We start from the raw sequence: 17,453 nt of genomic DNA, 5'->3' as shown, positions 1-17,453 counted from the left end.
TTTACCAAATACTGGCACATGGATACCTTAAGTGCAAACCGTTTAACAGCACAAAGGGAAGCAGAACTACTAAAAATGCACTAGACATAAAGGAAAAAGCTGTAGTTGCTGGAAGAGTTTGAGAGATAAAATACTCTCAAATCAGAAGAAAAAAAGATATAACAGATTGCTAAACTTTGATCCTGACCAAGAGTCTTTTACATGAGCTAGGAAGACAACCAAAACAAAGTGTAAAATGAGTACAAGGACCCTGTATCCTGATACTGCAACAGGTTCGGTGATGAAGGCAGGGGTGCAGCCTTCTGACCCGTGCTCATCACTGGTAACTGGAACTGCGGGGTTTTACTGGATTTCTCATCCTCCAGCTTTTAGAGACCAGAGCTAACTATCGTTTCAAATATACTATGCAATAAAAGAAACTCTCATCTTTGGTAAATGGAATCAAACTATTTCGGAGCAATGAAACCGTTCTGCTAAATTTAAAGGTTAGATAAAAACTCTGCCAGGGGCAGAGAGCCTTCTGCTGGGTAACTGCTCTGGCTACCTGCACCACAGAAACCAACGCCTTAGGAACGGCTGACACAGCCCGGTAACCCATTCAGAGCACCACAGAATGCCTTGGGTTGGCAGGGACCTCAAAGATCATCAACTCCAACCCCGTTCCACCCACCAGGAATCTGAAATCTGTAATCCGCTGCCAGGGTGAATTTGGTTTACTGCTTGGCACGGAAGAAGAACTCTTCTGGATGGTCTGCAGGCACGAGACACTTACCCTTTGCCTTTAACAGGACCCAAACGTAGCGTGGTCCAGACGCAGTACGAGAAGCAGCCCTACCCAGGCAGTGGCGCCGGCCCTACGCCTGCTCTCGCCTTGCTGCGGGACTCGGTGAGCAACACGTGGGCGCACGGACATGGGACTCACCTCTGCTTCCCGGCTGCAGCTTGGACGTAGGGACTCTACTGGGGCTTTGTCTCTGCTTTTGTTTGGGCTTGGGAGAGTGTAACATGAAACGAATTAAAATAGTAGATCCAGAGTTCCTGCTCAAGGGGTTGCATGCATTTCCATGGGGTTTTCTGCCTTGAAAGCTACACATTCAGAAAGAAAAGGCTGAACTTTACTCATTTGGAAAGAAAGTACAGTCAAGCTGAACCAAAAATACAATACTCCCCCCCTTTCAACTATGTGCAGTCACAAGCTTAAAATAACCCAATTTTAAACAGCTAATGGGATCCAGATGTATTACATGAAAAACTCCCAGTGAAAGTCACTGAAACACGTTTTGAGAAGCACAGAAACGTCTCCTGTTCGCCCAACGCCACCTTTGTTCTACAGGTATGCAGTTTGTCAGCGCAAGAACGGGAACTCGAGCTTGAATTCATAACAAAACAGGATCAAACATACAAGTGAGACAACGTTTTCAAGAGTTCTCCACCACACAACTGCTCCTTGCTAAAATTAAGGAGGGAGAAATGACCAAAAATATCATCCAACTGCAACTTCCCAGAACTCCCACTCCTGCACCGGGTGAAATTAGAACTTTTAGTGCTGTGACACAGGTTACACATTCCTACTGTCAGGTTACGTTCTTAAAATGTAATAAAGATCAACCGTCTGCTTCATATAGAGAGACCGGAGTGCATTTGGCACTGGCAGCTCTGGGAATACAAACTGAAGTACTGAACAAGTCTGCGGCTGAGCACCGTGTGTCTCCATGCCCCACAGACAGGCTCACAATCCTCTTCACTACCCACTGTGCTCACTATCCTCTTTTGCTCCCAATTCAAAGCTTTCTTAGAGTACAGTTATTCATAGACTCATAGACCCATAGAACATCCCGAGTTGGAAGGGACCCATAAGGATCATCGAGTCCAACTCCTGGCACCACATAGGTCTACCCAAACTTTTAGACCATATTTATTGATATATGCTTTCTTGGTTCCATGGTTAATTCGTCTACTTGAGGAAAGGACACCAATTAAATACTGAAAACCACCTTAAGAGATAAGAGGAAAGGAAGGAGACAGCTCCACAGCCCTGCCCTAGTGAACTGAAGAAGTGAACTGAAGAACTGAAGTTGGCACCAAGCAGCTCAACACCACGAGCAGTAAAGTAGTGGATCACTTTGGGGAAGACCTGATAACCTGAGGTGCCGTTAAGAGCCAAACATCCCCCATCCAACACTCAAGACCTCGTGTCCGTGATGCCCGGTGGTCAGAGGGATGGGTCACTGCAGTGCTCTTCGGGGCGCAGAGCCCCTGCGGCGGCAGCGGTTCTCTCCGGGACAGAACATCACCCGTCAGCATTATCAAAGCGTCAGACACCACCACTGTCACAAAGCCTTATCAACCGTGGAGATCTCCCAGCTAAACAAACCCCAGGCTTGCCTAAATGACACAGAAGTAGTTCTGGTTTCAGCCTCGGTGCACAGGGAGGGCACGGGACCACCTTCATTATTCAGAGCACGCAGCGCATCTAGCAACACCAGCCCCAGACTGGGAGGCCCTGCTGCAGACGGCTTGCACAAAGGCAATGAGAAGCCCCCACCCCAGTATAAAACAAATTAAATTAAAAGAAACAGTAAAAAAAAAAAAAAAGGCAATCTATATTCCTATCAATTCTGAAAGTTAAGTGTTACCACGTTTCCTGGAGGATGCACAGCGATGACAGAGGCAGACAATGTCATGTCTCCCTGTGTTTGCAAAAGTAAAACCAAGATCATCGAAATGCTCTGAATTTAGAGATGTTTTACTGATCTAAGCAGCATTTTTTCATCTGTTGGGGTGTAAGGTAGTTGTTTTACATACATGTTAGAAAACGACAGCTCTAAGTGCCGGTTACCTCAGCAGACACCAGTTTAGCCAACGCCAATGAGTTGTTCCGAGCTGGTTTCTTTAATATTACAGCAGATGTGTGCTTTAGGAAAAAGTGAGGACTTGTAACGGTGACTGCTAAATTGAAGTCATTCACTTTGGCAGCCCAGGTATTCGACAGGAGCTGTCGCTACCACGGCTGACAAATATCCAGCTCTCACTGGAAGTCCCTTGGCAGCTGATCTGGGTTGCTGCTGCTCTCCGATCTCACCAAGCGGACGAGGCCGTGTTTTGCCAACACTGCAGTTCTGTCCAGCTGCACTTTTCCTGCAGTCTGAACACGCTACACTTCCAAGGAGCACGTGGTACATTAGTGGAAAGGTTGCAGCGTTTGCTTCTTACTCGTTTCCATGCCACGAACACTTCCTGCTTCCTAAAAAACACCTCTAGAGCTCAGAGAACTTAGCAGTACCCCTTAGCTCCTCTCCTTTTGGACCCTGGAAAGCAGAAATGGAATTATTCAGGTGAAGGCCAGTATGTGTAAAACCAAGAACTGAGTGTAGCAGTCCATCCTGCCCAAGCTTACTGCCACGGAAAATCCAGGTGCTGCTGCTGTGTGCTTTCTGCTGACGGCACACAGGTGCTTTGGATCAGCACCTGCAGGTCGCCCCAAGGCAAACGGGGCTGTGCAGAAGAGCCAGCCTAAATTCGTAAAAGACACCTGCAACGCTCCACGTGAAGACCAGCAGAGCCTGAGAAGAGGAGCAGCGCTGATGAGGAGTCACCTCCGCAAGGCAGGCGGGCGCCTTCCCAGCGCCGCGCCGCCCAACTCCGCCACCCGACCAGGGCGAAGGCGCAGGGCGGCGATGTCTGCACGTGAGCACAGCTGACACCGGTGGCCACCGATGGCCTTGAAACGAAGAGCGAGGAGGGTGCATCGCCCCGCAGGGAGAAATCCTGTCACTTCGTGTGGTAACACAAGAGTGAGGAGGAAGCACGAAGCCTAGGGTGGTTCGCTGCTTCCTGAGGCCAGTTCCAGGGCCTCAGTGGGCCCGGGGCTGGCCCGGGGCTGCCAGAACCCAGCCGGCCCCTTCCTGCTCCGACACCCCAGGGGAAAGGCAGGGCAGCCTGCTCGGGAACAGCACGCCGCTGAGGCAGGCCTTGGCGATGCCGGCCCTCGTTTCTGGCTGGCAGGGGCGCGCCACTTGGCCGCGAACGCAGCCCAGCGGGGCAGTCAGCACCGCACCTTCAGCGGCCCCAGAGCGACAGCCCCACCACAGCTCCGGCTGCTTTGCAAACCAACGTCTGCGCAGTCCTGCGGCGCGCAGTGGCCTTCTTCTCAGTGTGATACGGTTCTGTGGTTTCAGTAAGCACAAAAACTATTTGGCTGGCTAGGAGTCAGCCTGGAACCCATTCTGCAGAGAACTTCACCTGCAGGTTTGGCGTTCTCACTGAACGCCAGGTAGGGATATTGAGACACGAACACACGAGGCTCATGCAGTCTACGATAAAATGAGGGAAGACAGGAAAACTGTCACCTAAGCATGTCAGCAGAAGATTTATTTTGAAAAAGGCCATTATGTTACTCTCTCACACCAGAAACGCTTCTAGCACTAACATTCAACTCCTAAAGCGGACAGCTGTGATGTGGCTGACCCCAAACAACTGTTCCCTTTCCCAGTATCCTTCTGTTGCTCAATGTGAACACGGCACCTGCCCCGAGGACCCTCTAAATTGGCTCTTTTTGTTCTTCACAGGTATTCTCATTCCCTGGATCTTAGTCAAAGTGCAGTAACCAAAGCAGAGGTGCCATTTGAATAGGTTATTCCTCAACTTCTGAGTCCTTCAGGAGGAAAATTTACAACTTACAGAACAGGCAGCGACTTGGGTAACATCTCGACAGAGGCCAGCAGGCCATGGACCTCGCCATGCCAGCACCTCCTGCCGCTGGGCAGGGCTGCGTGCAAGGGCAGGAGCAGCACAGCGTCTCTCCCCTCTCACTTTTCAGACATTCAATTAAAAAAGGAGCGTGGAAGGTATTTCGGTATCACACACGTGAACTAGAAGGGTGATTAACTGCACAACAGGCCACCTCACCGTGGGTGCTCTCGCTGTCAGGGCCTGCAGGAGGAAGCGGGGCAGGTCATGGCCCCACGGCACGGCACAGGGCGCACGAGGCACGAACACTTGGCTGCTCTGCAGACGCGGCCGTTCACAAGGCTGGCACCCTGCTCGCATGATGTGTTGGCTTCTGTAGGGCTTCTTCTGGTGTAAAAAGCCAGGATGTGAATTTAGGGTCGGAGGAGCGGGACAGCATTGGTACAGCAATGTGGAAGCAGAAACTGAGGCAGACCTGCTGAGAAGCACGAAGGAGTGCGCACGCAGCACCTTCCTGCCCTGAAATATTTACCTTGCCACACAGTTCACCAGTTCGGCTCAGTGACAGCCAACTGACATCATGGTAAAGCAGAGAAACTCACCTGCTTGTATTAAACCACGTACCTGTGCATGGCAGTCACCAGATTGCCAGGAACGGACAGCTTTAAACAAATAGAGCAGAAACGGCAGCACACGCAGGGCACCGGTGGCACTCGCTGCCAAGCAGGTTCGGGGTAGGACCACAACAGCTTACCGGAATCCAGGGCTTTCCCTCCTGGCTTCCAGGGGGAGTTGAAAAAGGAACTCCTGTCGACTGCCATCACTGATATCATCGTGTTTTTAATAACAGTCTATTTTTAAGAGAATCCACTTGCTACATAACTCAATAGGTCAGAAAGTACTGTCTCCGAAGAAGTCACACCCATACACAAGGTCTGATGCCTCCACCAGACCCCTCGGTGAGCTGCCCCAGCACTGGGCTCCAGCCTTCTGGTCGCTGCTTTGTTTCTGGAGGACTACTGAGGCGTGCAGGCTCCCAGCAGGGTCCTCACGAGTGCCCACCCCTACCCACGGTCAGGGAAGAGAGCACAGGGACCAGAGGCAGGGGAGGAAGTCTTCCGAGGGCTCTGCTGGCCCTGAGCATCTCTGCAGCAGCTGCTTAGAGGCCGACGTAACGGGACCGTGAGCTTCAGGTGCTTTGTTACGGGACACCAGAGCACGTTTCTAGGTTGCTGACTCAAACACAGAGCTGATCAGAGGTGGCCAAACGTGAGCCGTGTAGGAAGCAGACGTAGGCGTTTGAAGAAGGGAAGATGCGGTCACGTTTCTTTGAACTCCCCTCCAGCTTCGTGCGCTGCATATCACCACGGTGTGAGTGCAGAGGGGGGGCCAGCACGGCTACCCTCTTCCTCAGGTCTCAGGAACATTATGCACCGATTACAATTAATTCATTAGCTCTCAGGTCTCTTTGATCATTTCTACTGCAGCCTGTCTCTGTCAAGACGCATTCCAAGAGCAGAAAATACGCAGCTTTAAAATCCCGTACCCTGCTCAGGGAGCACGTCCGACGCCGCCGGGCAGCTGCACAACCTGGGTCGCGCAGAGGACCCCCGCTGCCTGTACCCGCGAGGTGTCTCGCCGCCTGATCCGCTCAACCAGGGGCAGCTGCCAAGACACACGAGCCTGAGAACGAGCCTCTAAGGACGGTGTGAGGGCCAGGAGGGGACAGTTTCATTTCTGTGTGTTTCATGGGCACACGAGAGCAACAAGCAGCTACGCCTGGGCTGTGACAGCAGTGCTGCTGAGATGGCACTACCACAAGTGTCTATTTCGTTGAAGAACCATGAATTACTCACTACACTGACGCTTCCTGATTTTCACCGTGTGAAGCAACATTTGTCTTGGTCGGTGAAACCCCACACAGCTGATTTGGGCGATTCGGAAATTCTCCAAGTAACTTTTATGCAGGGAAACTGGAGAAGGGTGACGACCCCCGCAATCGCCTTGTGCAACACCAGCGCAGGCTCTGGGGTAAGCACAGCTGGCTGGTGGGCCCGTGGCTTGCAATCCTAAATAAGGGGTCAAAGTGTAGCCAGTACAGATGAACGTAATCTGTTTCCCTTATCTGGTTTTACCTACTGTCACTTGTCCTAAATGACTTGAATGTGAGGTCCCGAGGGGCAGGAATCCCACGTGCAGCCTCCAGCACGGCGCTGATCCGGTGCTAGAGCGGGTTTGCAACGTGTCCAGCTTGGGGCTTTCTGCCGGAGAGCAGGAAACTTAGCTAAGATTAAGTTTAGTTTCTTCCCTGCTATTTAGGGACCATTTTCTACAGACCACTGTCAAAAACGTCAAAATAAAGCTATTATGGCTCTTCCTCATGCAGTTGTTCATGATTAACTCCTCTTCCTGATTCACTCCAGATGTGAACAGTCGCTCAGGAACAGAAAGGCCCACATGTAGAAAGATTTGTGAACATCAGTTCCAGCTCACACCCAAGCTGATTTCTGGTGGAGAGCAAACAGCACTGAAGAACCGGTCTCACTGCTGGCCCCGAGATTGCTGCTGTGACCCGTGCCCTTGCCCAGCTCTGCAGAGCAGCTAAGCTGAATGTCCCGGAGGCTTAGGAAAGCAGGCGTAATGTCACGGAAACAAAAAGCTGTTCTTTTCCTACAGCAAGAAACTGCACAGTCGAATTTCAAGTCCTGGGCTGAGGCACTGCCATGGCAATGCATTACACTTGGAAAAAGAGGCTTTTAAATTGACAGAAAATCGATTTTCCTACACTTTATTCTCAGCTGCAGCTGAAGATATTTTGCTGCTATTAAAAGACATTCCTGTTTCTCCAGACAGACACTGAAAATAGAGAAACCGACCCCCCAAACTGAAGTTTGGCAAGTGAAAAGACCGGCGGGCAGATTGAACTCCTGCTGCCGCCGCTTCATGGCCCACCTGTGGCACACGGCAGAGACGGGAACTGTCCCCAGCCCCATCTGCTGCTCCAAGCACCGGTACGACAGCCGCGGGGAGGAGAGGATGGCCACGAGAGGCAGGGACAGCATCCGCAGCACATCCACGTGGGCAATTGCTCGCTTCGCACTTGCTGAGGCGTTTGTGGTCTGAGCCACCGGCTGCTTCGGAAGCAGGGTCAATCTCCCTTAGGCGTCTGTCTACATGATATGGAAAGAAACTGGGAAGTCTTGAAGACATCAGCCCACGCAGCCCTCTGTAGCTACCAGCAAGAGCTTTAACAGCTCTGAAAGTTAGGAAATTACCGTGGGGCGTGCGTTGAGAGGAAAAGAATTAATTCCTGGACTAGAAGATGGCAACAGCTGAGAGCAGGGAGCACGATCGTACAGTTCTCACTAAGAACAGGGACGGTCTGAAACACTGGTTTGTGTATTTCACTTTTAAAAGGTTTAACTTCCCACAAGTGATGAAAACATTAGCAAATCTGGCTGGGAAGAACGCTGACCAGAATGGAAACTGCAGATTGTTACAGACACCAATAAGTTGTGTGCAACCACACTGCACACGGGACAAACAGAATAGAGAGGGGAAGCGAAGGAAACAGTTAAAAATACAGAATGTACTATATATTGCTGTGACACCTTCACAGCTGAAGATGATGACCAAGCTGGCCGTGATCAGTGTTAAGGTGGAACTTGGCTCCTCTTGCTGCTAACAGAAGAGGCAGTTACGTGGCCAACGCTTAGTGAAAATCAGGGGAGTGTGGGAGAAATGTCAGTTCCTCTGCGGGGAGCACAGGTCAGCGCTCCCAGCCGGTGTTTTCAGAATGCATGTCATCCATTTCTTAAAAGCTAAACTTTAGTAAGGCTGAAAACATTTGTACCCTCTGCTGGTGAAGCAAGATGTCATCAAGTCACTCGGGGCAAATGCTGCACAGCATCCAACACCTACGAAGACCCCTCACAGCCCTACAGTCCAGCAGTGCAGGCATATACAGCCCAAACACAGCTCTCCTACTTTCAGCAATGGCTGGACAGGAAATTCAGCCAGGTTCGGTGTGCTTATGACAACCACCACGATACGGCCAAGCCCCACAAGAGACACGATTTGCATGGAGCTGCCGGCTGCGAACCCGACCGAACGACCAGCGCCCAGGGGCCGACACGCACCGCGCTCGGCGTCAGAGCAATGCTGCCTCGGTACCGGGAAGAACGCTCCTAGGAAAGCCTCTGGTCAACGGGGGTCAGAGCAAGGAGAATGACAGGAAACGAAAACATGTACCTGATCTTGAAAACTCTGCGCCATTTCCATCCCAGGTCTAAATACAACCCGGTGAGGCAGAAAAGCACAGCAAGGACAGAACGGCCCTTGAATGAGCAGTGAGGGTCATGCGGGCTGGGGGAGCTGAGCAGCGGGAGGACGACAGTCTGTGACATGCTGAGAGGCACAGCACAGCCAACACAACGACTGCTCAGGCTCAAGTGCGAGAGAGGAAAGCACAAAATGAACGGAGAAGATGCCAGGTTTAAAACCAAAACAAGCGAAGGGAGATGCTCCTTCACCGGCACGCTGAGCTGAGCAAATCCTCACTGCGGGACAGGGCAAGGGCCAGAACCGAGCAGGGGTTCAGCAGGGGACGGGACCAGGCCACGGATGGCATCAAGCACAAGGACAGCCGCTTTGCTCCCAGTCCCTGAGCCTCAGGCTGCCGGGCGCTGCGAAATCCACGCCTGTCGCGCTCCTGCCCAGGAGGCGCCGCCGCCGCCCTGAAGCACGCCGGGCTTCCCTGAGCACGTCTGAGCCTGGGCTGGGGTTTTCCTGTCTGGGAGCACCACTGATGCTCAGCCTCTGCTGAGGGTTTCTGCCCGCAGAGCCCTACCCCAGGAAGGTTTCACTGGGACGCGGACGTGGAAAACACAGAGCCTTGGTGTCGCAGCACACGGCGTTCAAAAAAAGCCCAGTGCTGATTCACCGTGGAACAGCCGGTTCAGTTTAAAGGCACAAGGGAAAAAATGGATGGAGAGAGGTTAAAGGAGGATCCCATCGTGCTGACAGAAGGAGAAAATCAGGCTTTACTCCGAAACGGCTTCGTATACGGAGATCTCAGACACCTCCTGGGGGTGTGCTTTGTTCCGAGCCCCTGGGGAGCCCCAGCAGCGCCGGTGCCCCCGGTGCGCAGCCGCCTCGCCCCCCGGCTGCTTTCCAGCCTGTATTGCCCTTCTGCTAGGGCAGAGCTCGGAGGAACAGCAGGCCGCAGAGCACCTTCAAACATGCCTCTCCCCCAGAGAGGAAAGGCACTGGGCACGTCCGTCCGCACGTAAAAACCTAACGTGACACAGAACACGGAGCTGAAATGAAAGCCACCGAGATTTTGTTCGAAATCCTGAGATTCCGTGTGCTCCGGCGACGTGGAATAATCCGCATTCATCTCTCGCCAGCTGGAGACCCACGGAGCAAGAGGCGCTGGCACCTCCCTGCCCAGCCCCTTCCTGCAACGCAGTGCAGCCGGAAGGTCCGAATGAGACGGGACAGCACATCAGTACTCAGCGACTCCCAACAAACGCCCGTGCAACACATTTCCTCTAGTCTCCAGCTAAGAGAAGCACCGGAGACGCCGGCTGCGTGCAGCAACGCCCCGCGCTCAGACAGAAGTGGTTTTGGGGCTCCGCTGATGGCCCCGAGCAGCTGCAGCCACGTGCAGCAGCTTTCAGTTCCTCCCCGCTCTCCCCCGGCAGCTCTGTGGCTGAACCCCTCCATTCATCACAACCGGCAGCTTTCGGGGTCAGGCCTCACCTCCCTGCAGCGACGGGACGCCCTGCCAGAAACAGGCTCTTTTCCTCAAAAGTGCTTCCCACGATAAGCGGCTGCCCACTCTTCAGTTTTCTGGAGAACACATTAGGGACTTAGAAATCACATTTTCCTGCATTTCAGTGGAAATACCTTGGGGCCGTACAGCACCTTACAAATATCACACCTACGGGAATATTTAAGGTCACCCCAAAACAACCGTTCCGCATTGGTTGGAGACACAAGGCAGGAGTGATGCCCAAAGCTTCCCCGGTCCACGTACCGATGACAGTCAGGGAGCAGCAGCACGATGCCCCTGACCGCCAGCGCGTCCCGCAGCAGCGGCTGCAGCTCCCGGCTGCTCTGCCCCTTACGGATGCGGAGCGGAGCCAGACCGACCCAGAGTTCGTTAAAGAGCTGGGAAACGGCCACAGGTAGAAGCAGCAATGGGAAGTGCACGGCAGAAAACTCATCTCTGTTCCCTTCAGTAAGCCTTGGGACTTTTAGCTGGGGAAGAAAAGGTGCTAGCCCTGAGAGCAGCGATTTTACATGAGTTTCTACACGCCGGCCCCAAAGCACGTACGGCGAGGGCTGGCCCGTTCTGCCCACGGGCTATGATGAAGAGCGAGCAGGGCCAGGTTCGGAAGGCTGGTGCAGGCTGGGATGAACACCTCCGACCCCTTCGCTCCCTGCAGCCCGCCCCGAGGCCCCTGCAGCAGCACCTGCCCCGGGAAATGCCGGCACAGAACCTGCTGGTGTGCAGTCTGCGCCCCCAACCCATCCCTCGGCACACCTGAATGCCCCCCGAACCCAGAGGCAGGTGGAAGAGCCGTGACCACCGCCAAGCTGCTCACCCATCGTGGAACCGGGGGGCCCGCGGCCAAGTCTGGTGCAACTCAGAGGCAGCCTCGGGCGGCTGACAGCCCGTTGTGCAAACCCACGGGTCACCCCACATCTGGCACTGCGGGACAGCCTGAGCGGGGGGTACGCTAACCCAGATAAAGGAAAAGGAACATTTCTGACTTTGCATTTGCAGGTTGCTTGATAAACTGCATAACGTGACACTCGGGAACTGCTTCCTCGTGAGTCACGAGCACCGGCAGGAACTGGCTGAATTCACAAAAGCTGCTATTTCAACCGAATCTTTGACAGGAAGAAACAAAATGACATAACCCAAACAGAGATCTTTTCTACAGTTTTTTTGCAAGTGCTAAAGGCTTGCGGCAGCAAAGCCCTTTCTGAAGCCAGCACCCTGACCAGCCCACGAGCGTTAATTACGGCAGCTGAGGGCCACCGCCAGGGCACGGCTTCTACAGCAAAAGGCGGTGACGCCCTCCAACTGCGAGATCGCCTTCTGTGTGTCCAGGACACACGAGACTTTCCTTTATGCTAAAAGCTAATATACTGAATTTCAGGTATGGAATACAGTTTTATTTCTGTTTTCCCAAGCACGGGCCATTGGCAGTGAACATACCAAGTGTGGGTGTTTAACCGCACCGGGTATTCTTGGTCACTGTCCTGTTTAAGGAGTTTATGGTGAAATCCTATTTTAACCTTACTGAAATATTCTAGTTTCGGTAAATAAAAGTTAGACGAACTCTTGCCCTTAAACAGTAATCTGGTTGAAAAAAACCTGCCTGCTGAGGAGCCACGAGGGCTCCACCAGTGTGTGTCTGCTGTACAAGAACACCCAGCAAGCTGGTAACCGGCTAGTGGAGCAGGGCCATCTGTAATTGTGCCCACTTTGCTCCCTCCTTTTCCCTTCACATTCATTTCAACATCTGTTTTTTCTTCCCTTTTTTTTCCTTTTTAATACAGCAAACATAGGTTGTGATTTGCTGCAGAGACCTGTGATCACAATGATCCCCCAGAAGGTGTCAGCGGCAGAAGCCACACGAAATCCTTCTCCTTCAGGATGCCTCTGATTAGAAAGCGTGCACCAGGAACATCCAACACGTCAGAAATTACAGGAAAATCCAATTTTGGCAGCTATTTCTATAGTTAGAAGCCACAAAAGTCTGGGCAGATCTATACTGGAACGAAGTCGATTTTATTTATTTGTACCAGCTTGCGAAGCCAAGTTTACGCACTGCTCCTGTTGCACTCAAGCCAACTGAAGTTTTGCAGCCGACCACAGAAACAAGACTAAGTTACACACATTTACTTCCAGACACCGTAAGCACAGACTGTGTCAGCAAATTTGAGCTTAACAACCCCAGACGTACAAATGAGGTGCGCCCAGAGACCTAACGCTGCGTTACTGTACTTCTTGTTCACCGCGTGCATTACGACAAAGCACTTGCAAGCTGCCCTTGGTGAAAAGGTGATAAAAGCATCTGGAATCGAGGCATTTACACTTTAAGTTTCGAGATGATTTGAAAGAACACGACACCAAAGAGTCTTGGCAGTAGCCTTTACAAGTACTGTACTGTATCCAAAAAGGCTTTGCTTTTATTGTCAAACTCAAAAGACGACAGCTAAGGAGCTGTTTCGCTTCAAGGCCGAAGAAAAGATATCTCTGTCTCACCGCTGCTCGAGGAATCCGAGCCAAAAGAGCACCCACTTCTTCCCCTAAAGTGCAAGTCTGCAGCAGCTGCCTGCTGAAGCAGCTTCATCTTACCTTCGAGTGGAATTGCATAAAGCTGCTCCATGAACATTATTTCTTCTTCTTGAAATCTGCAATCAATGCTCCTGGCTTCCTCCAGCCTTCCGCTTATGCACAGATGCACAGACAATAATGTATGAGGGTTGTTTCAAATTTTTTCCTCTGTGCTCCTGATTGGCTCAGCGCAATGCCCATGTGGGTCTACAATGCAAGGTTTCTATCCTTTTTAAAATCAAAGTGTCAGTTTTGCTGCTGTCAGAGCACTTTATTTTTGTACATATAAGGAAGTGGCTGTTGATGTTATCTGAATGTGCTTCCTGTTTTATATGTATATGAGCAAAAATAATGTCACATTAAGCTAAACTGCCGTTTCGGAGAGCTCAAGTCAAAGCCTCCAAGCAAAACACGATAATGTGAGCACATCTCATCTGTTCGCTGTCTGCCCCAGTTTGCATCCACTTCGCTGATTCTCATCAGCAATCTGCATTCTCCCAGCGAGAGCTCTCCCCAGGAGCCCGGCACGGAGCTGCACGCCGCGCAGCATCGCCGCCTCCAGAGGTTCTCAGGAGGGTTCAAATCACAAAGGCTCGCCTGAGCTGACATCCGTACCTCAAACACTGCACAGGTGAAAGAGCAGCCAGCACCCGGGCAGCGCCACGAGAAACTCTGCCTGAATTTGGGCTATCCTCAAATCAGGGTGACTTTTTTTTTTTAACGAGGAAGGAGTCTTCTGAGTGTTTCATGTAAGCGCTCAGTCCAGGAAGTGGCGGTGTAGGAGTGCTGCGTTCCAGAGCTGATGCTGCAGAGCATAACACCAAAGGAATCTTTCTAATTGGAATTTAATGTCTTTCTGGTTATTTTAAGGCAGAGCAAATGAATGTGCAACCGCAAACTCGGTTCCACACAGAAATCCTTCTACTCCTGTAGAAGAACAGGGCAGCAAAGCACATGGAGGCACCTCCGAGGACAGCTGCCAGCGCCACTGCTGCTCACCCCCGCTGGCAGAGCTGTCCCTGCCAGGAGGTACTGCCACTTGCACACTCATTCACTGCCACTTTCGCGCAGTGCTGGCTGCAGAACACCCACCAGAGACGAACGACTGCAGCTGGGAGCGAGCTGAAGCTGTCTGCACTTTCTACTTTCATCAGACTTCCCACAGCAACTTCTGGGATATTGAATGCAAGCTATTTTTACAGGTAACAATACAACGAGACTGTGGGTTTTGCTGAAGGAAACCAAAAGAATCCTTCCAGAGGCATGCAGTAAGTAAACGAAGTAGTAAAAATTAAAGAAGATGTTCTTCCCCGTGGAGCTGATGGCACAACGCCTTCCTGCGTGTGTCTCTGAGAGTGCCTCTGGCGTGCAGCTGCTCTGCGCCCTCAGAAACTTCAGCTGACCCACGCGTGGGTTCCGCTCGGTGCAAGTTTCTGCCTCTGAAGTAACAACAAGGAGGAGTTACAGCGTGTGACCGACGGAAGATGCCTTACAAGTATCAGAATTTAAAAATATGTTGTGCAAAGATTTTTTTGGACCATTTCCCATTGCAGTACCTTATTCTATCTCATTAAGCAGATTTGGATCATTTCATTTTGGTGCAAGGCTATGTTACAGGCAAGAATCGCGCCTGGGAAGATAAAGCAGGTGTCTTACATAGGGACAGAAGACCGAAAGCCATCACACCAAAATTAAGTATTAAGACCCAGACCTAGCAAAGTCCCATTTGCTGTACGTTTATGCCCTGGCACTGATTGATTTGAATGTCTGAAACCAAACAAGCTTCACAAGTTTCTCCTGCAGCTGGGGCAGTCGCATCGCCCTGCTGCGCGCTCTCACGTGCCTGACAGAGCATACGGTCCCGCTACAGCTTTTTGCACCCCTGGAGCGGGTACGGTGCCTCTTCTCTCCACCCAGCCACTGTCTGGAAACGCAGGAACGTGATGATCTTTGTAACCCCACCAGCTGACAGCTGGGGCTTAAAAAGAGACCAACCCCACGAGCACAAGCCTTGTTTCCAAGCCCCAAAAAACAAATATCAAAGGTGCGTCCAGCCCCGGACCCCCCGGTCGACCAGCTGAGTTGGATGATGTTCAACGCACTGCAGAAAATAAGGGAGCTGCGATTCTGCCCCTACCTCCCATTCCCTCGTCACAGCCTGGAAGGGAAAACAGCACCAGAAATCCAGGGCTTGGAAGCTTAGTGCATCTTTTGTGTGTGTTTTTTTTTTTTTTAGGACATTTTACTTGGAGAAGTATCTTTTGCTTTCGACCTTCCTTACATGTTTCCAAACCCGCTCGTGAAACACGGACTGACACAGACCTGTAACGCCTACCAGGGGTCTCATGGCTGAGCTGTCAGATACAACTTCTTTAAAGCGAACACAGACGTTTCATGTCGGTGATTTATTCAAATGCACCACACGTGCTTAACTCTTTCAGCTTTAGTGCTTTCATTTTATATCTCCAAAGAAAACCGATCTTATGGGGGGAAGAGGAAGCGGGAGCGAGCAAGCAGACGTTCCTACTGCCTGTCCTAAGTTTTCTTGGATACCAAAAGGATGAGCTCAGCGGTGAGAAGTGCTGCGGTGTCCCCAGGGACCCTGCAGGGGCTCAGAGCCTCCAAGCGAGCGAGGCCGGCAGGTTCCTGAGGCTCCTCGACGCGAGGCTGCAGTGGATGGCAGCGAGACGAGGAGGAAGAAAGGGAGAATAACAGAGAAAGGAAACAGGCACTGCAAAACAAAAACTAAAGAAATCACCAGCAAAGCAAAAAGCACGCAGGGGAAGCCCCTGGTGTGGTTGCTCACTTCCTACGGCTTATCACTGACACAGCAGCACAAAAAGTCACCGAAAACGGAAAATTTGTCAGTAGGGGTGAATTTGAGCCTGTGGAGAGGAATAACACGTGGCCATACAACACACGTCCATTTTCACATTTTGCCAAAAGAGGGAGCTTATCAGGAGCACCAGCACCAACGCATGCGTTTCTGGAGCCAGCCCAGCCTCCACCCTGCACAAGCCCCGGTGCCACGGAGCAAAACCTCTGCGGTCACACACGGGGATTCACACCAGCATCCACAAGCACGGGTTTCAGGACATTAGAGCTTCATTTTCCTACAGCGCTCCATAAAAAGAAAAGGTCATTCATTCCCTCTCATAATGTAACAGTGAAATGTACTTACAACTTCAGCGTTACTCTAAATGACTAAAAAAAAAACTCCAAACCCTTATAAAAGCCTTTTAAAGAGTAAAGAACTTATTTCTGACTTTGAACATTCTCTTGTGCAACGCAGGCTAGGAAATCTTGCATGAAGTCTTGCATGAAGTTTCTGACTTCCTGGCCAGTACAGTTTTTTGTTTTTGCTTAGAGAGAAATCTCTAAAAATATTTCATGTGCCATGTCGTGGTAATACTAAACACTTCATAAAAAGAAGAACCCCACCGAAAGACAGAAACAGGTTAAAAGGAAATTAAACAGCTCATTTAGAAGGGCAAAACACGTGCCAGGGGCAAAGACATCACTTAAATTAACCATTGTAGCCTTCTAGAGAAAACGTTTATCAGACATCAAATATGACTCAAGATTTAGAAATAAATTTGCCTGGTTTAGCAACAGGGTAAAGGAGATGACCAGCAGGGTGCCCACGGAAGCACGCTCCACCGATGCCATTCATCATACACGATCTATCCAGCAGGCAGACGCGGCTTGCTAGCATGGAAAGCTCTTCCGCAGAACAGAAGGGTAAACGTGATTGCAAAGAATTGCCATGGTGCCACGGGAAGGGGCACTGGAACAGCCGGGATAACTCCGTGAGGACAGAGGGCAGCATAAGGAGCAAAGGGAAGAACAGCAGAGCTGTACAGCCCGCGTGATGAACTCTGAAACAGCTACCGGTGCTCAGGACAAGGATCCCACTCACCAGATGTAACTCCAACTCCCCTCATCAGCAAGTAAAAAAGCAAAGACTGTTGCGAAATATGAGGGAAAGGAATAAGCATCAAACATTGAGCTGTTAGAAAATAAAAGACATCATTTTGTGTATTCACAGAACACGAACGTTTTGAACTGAGTGTGCGTTTCTGCCCAGCGACCTCAGAAAAGGTAACAGTGAAACTGAGAAAGGTTCAGCAAATGAAAGAAGGAGGGTCAGAGGGGTCGCACAACGACCAAGTGAAAAACCAGCAACAAAAAGAGAATGGCAAAGGCCAAAAGGATCACGGCACACTTACTGCGCTGTGCCGGCAGTGCCGCGGGGATGAACAGGGACCTGCTGGAAGACCCCGGCGTGCCGGCACTGCCTTGGCAAGCGGCCGTTACTGTGGACGTGCTGCTCAATGCAGAAATACCCTGTGATAGTCCTCAGAAGCTGATACGCTCAGGAAAAACAACGTGCCTTTAAACGAGATGC

General features: G+C 51.3%; 1 protein-coding gene across 4 annotated transcripts in view; it reads right to left on the bottom strand.

Moving 5' to 3' along the window:
• Positions 1-17,453, bottom strand: part of ASXL2 (ASXL transcriptional regulator 2) — a 115,283-nt gene that overhangs the window by 42,588 nt on the left and 55,242 nt on the right. Inside the window, exon 1 of one of the 4 annotated variants that reach the window (XM_080584184.1) lies at positions 13,067-14,471. The exons of 2 other annotated variants lie outside the window; for them this stretch is intronic. In XM_080584184.1, coding sequence (XP_080440310.1) covers positions 13,067-13,103 — 37 coding nt within the window. In that variant the 5' untranslated portion in view covers positions 13,104-14,471. Of the gene's footprint in view, positions 1-922; positions 2,035-13,066; positions 14,472-17,453 lie in introns of those variants that run through there. One more of the 4 variants, XM_080584183.1, reaches the window with a different exon arrangement.

The sequence above is a fragment of the Anser brachyrhynchus genome, assembly GCF_964034855.1.
Source record: "Anser brachyrhynchus genome assembly, chromosome: 3".
In the NCBI taxonomy this organism is placed as follows: domain Eukaryota; kingdom Metazoa; phylum Chordata; class Aves; order Anseriformes; family Anatidae; genus Anser; species Anser brachyrhynchus.
This window is presented reverse-complemented; position numbering and strand designations above follow the sequence as displayed.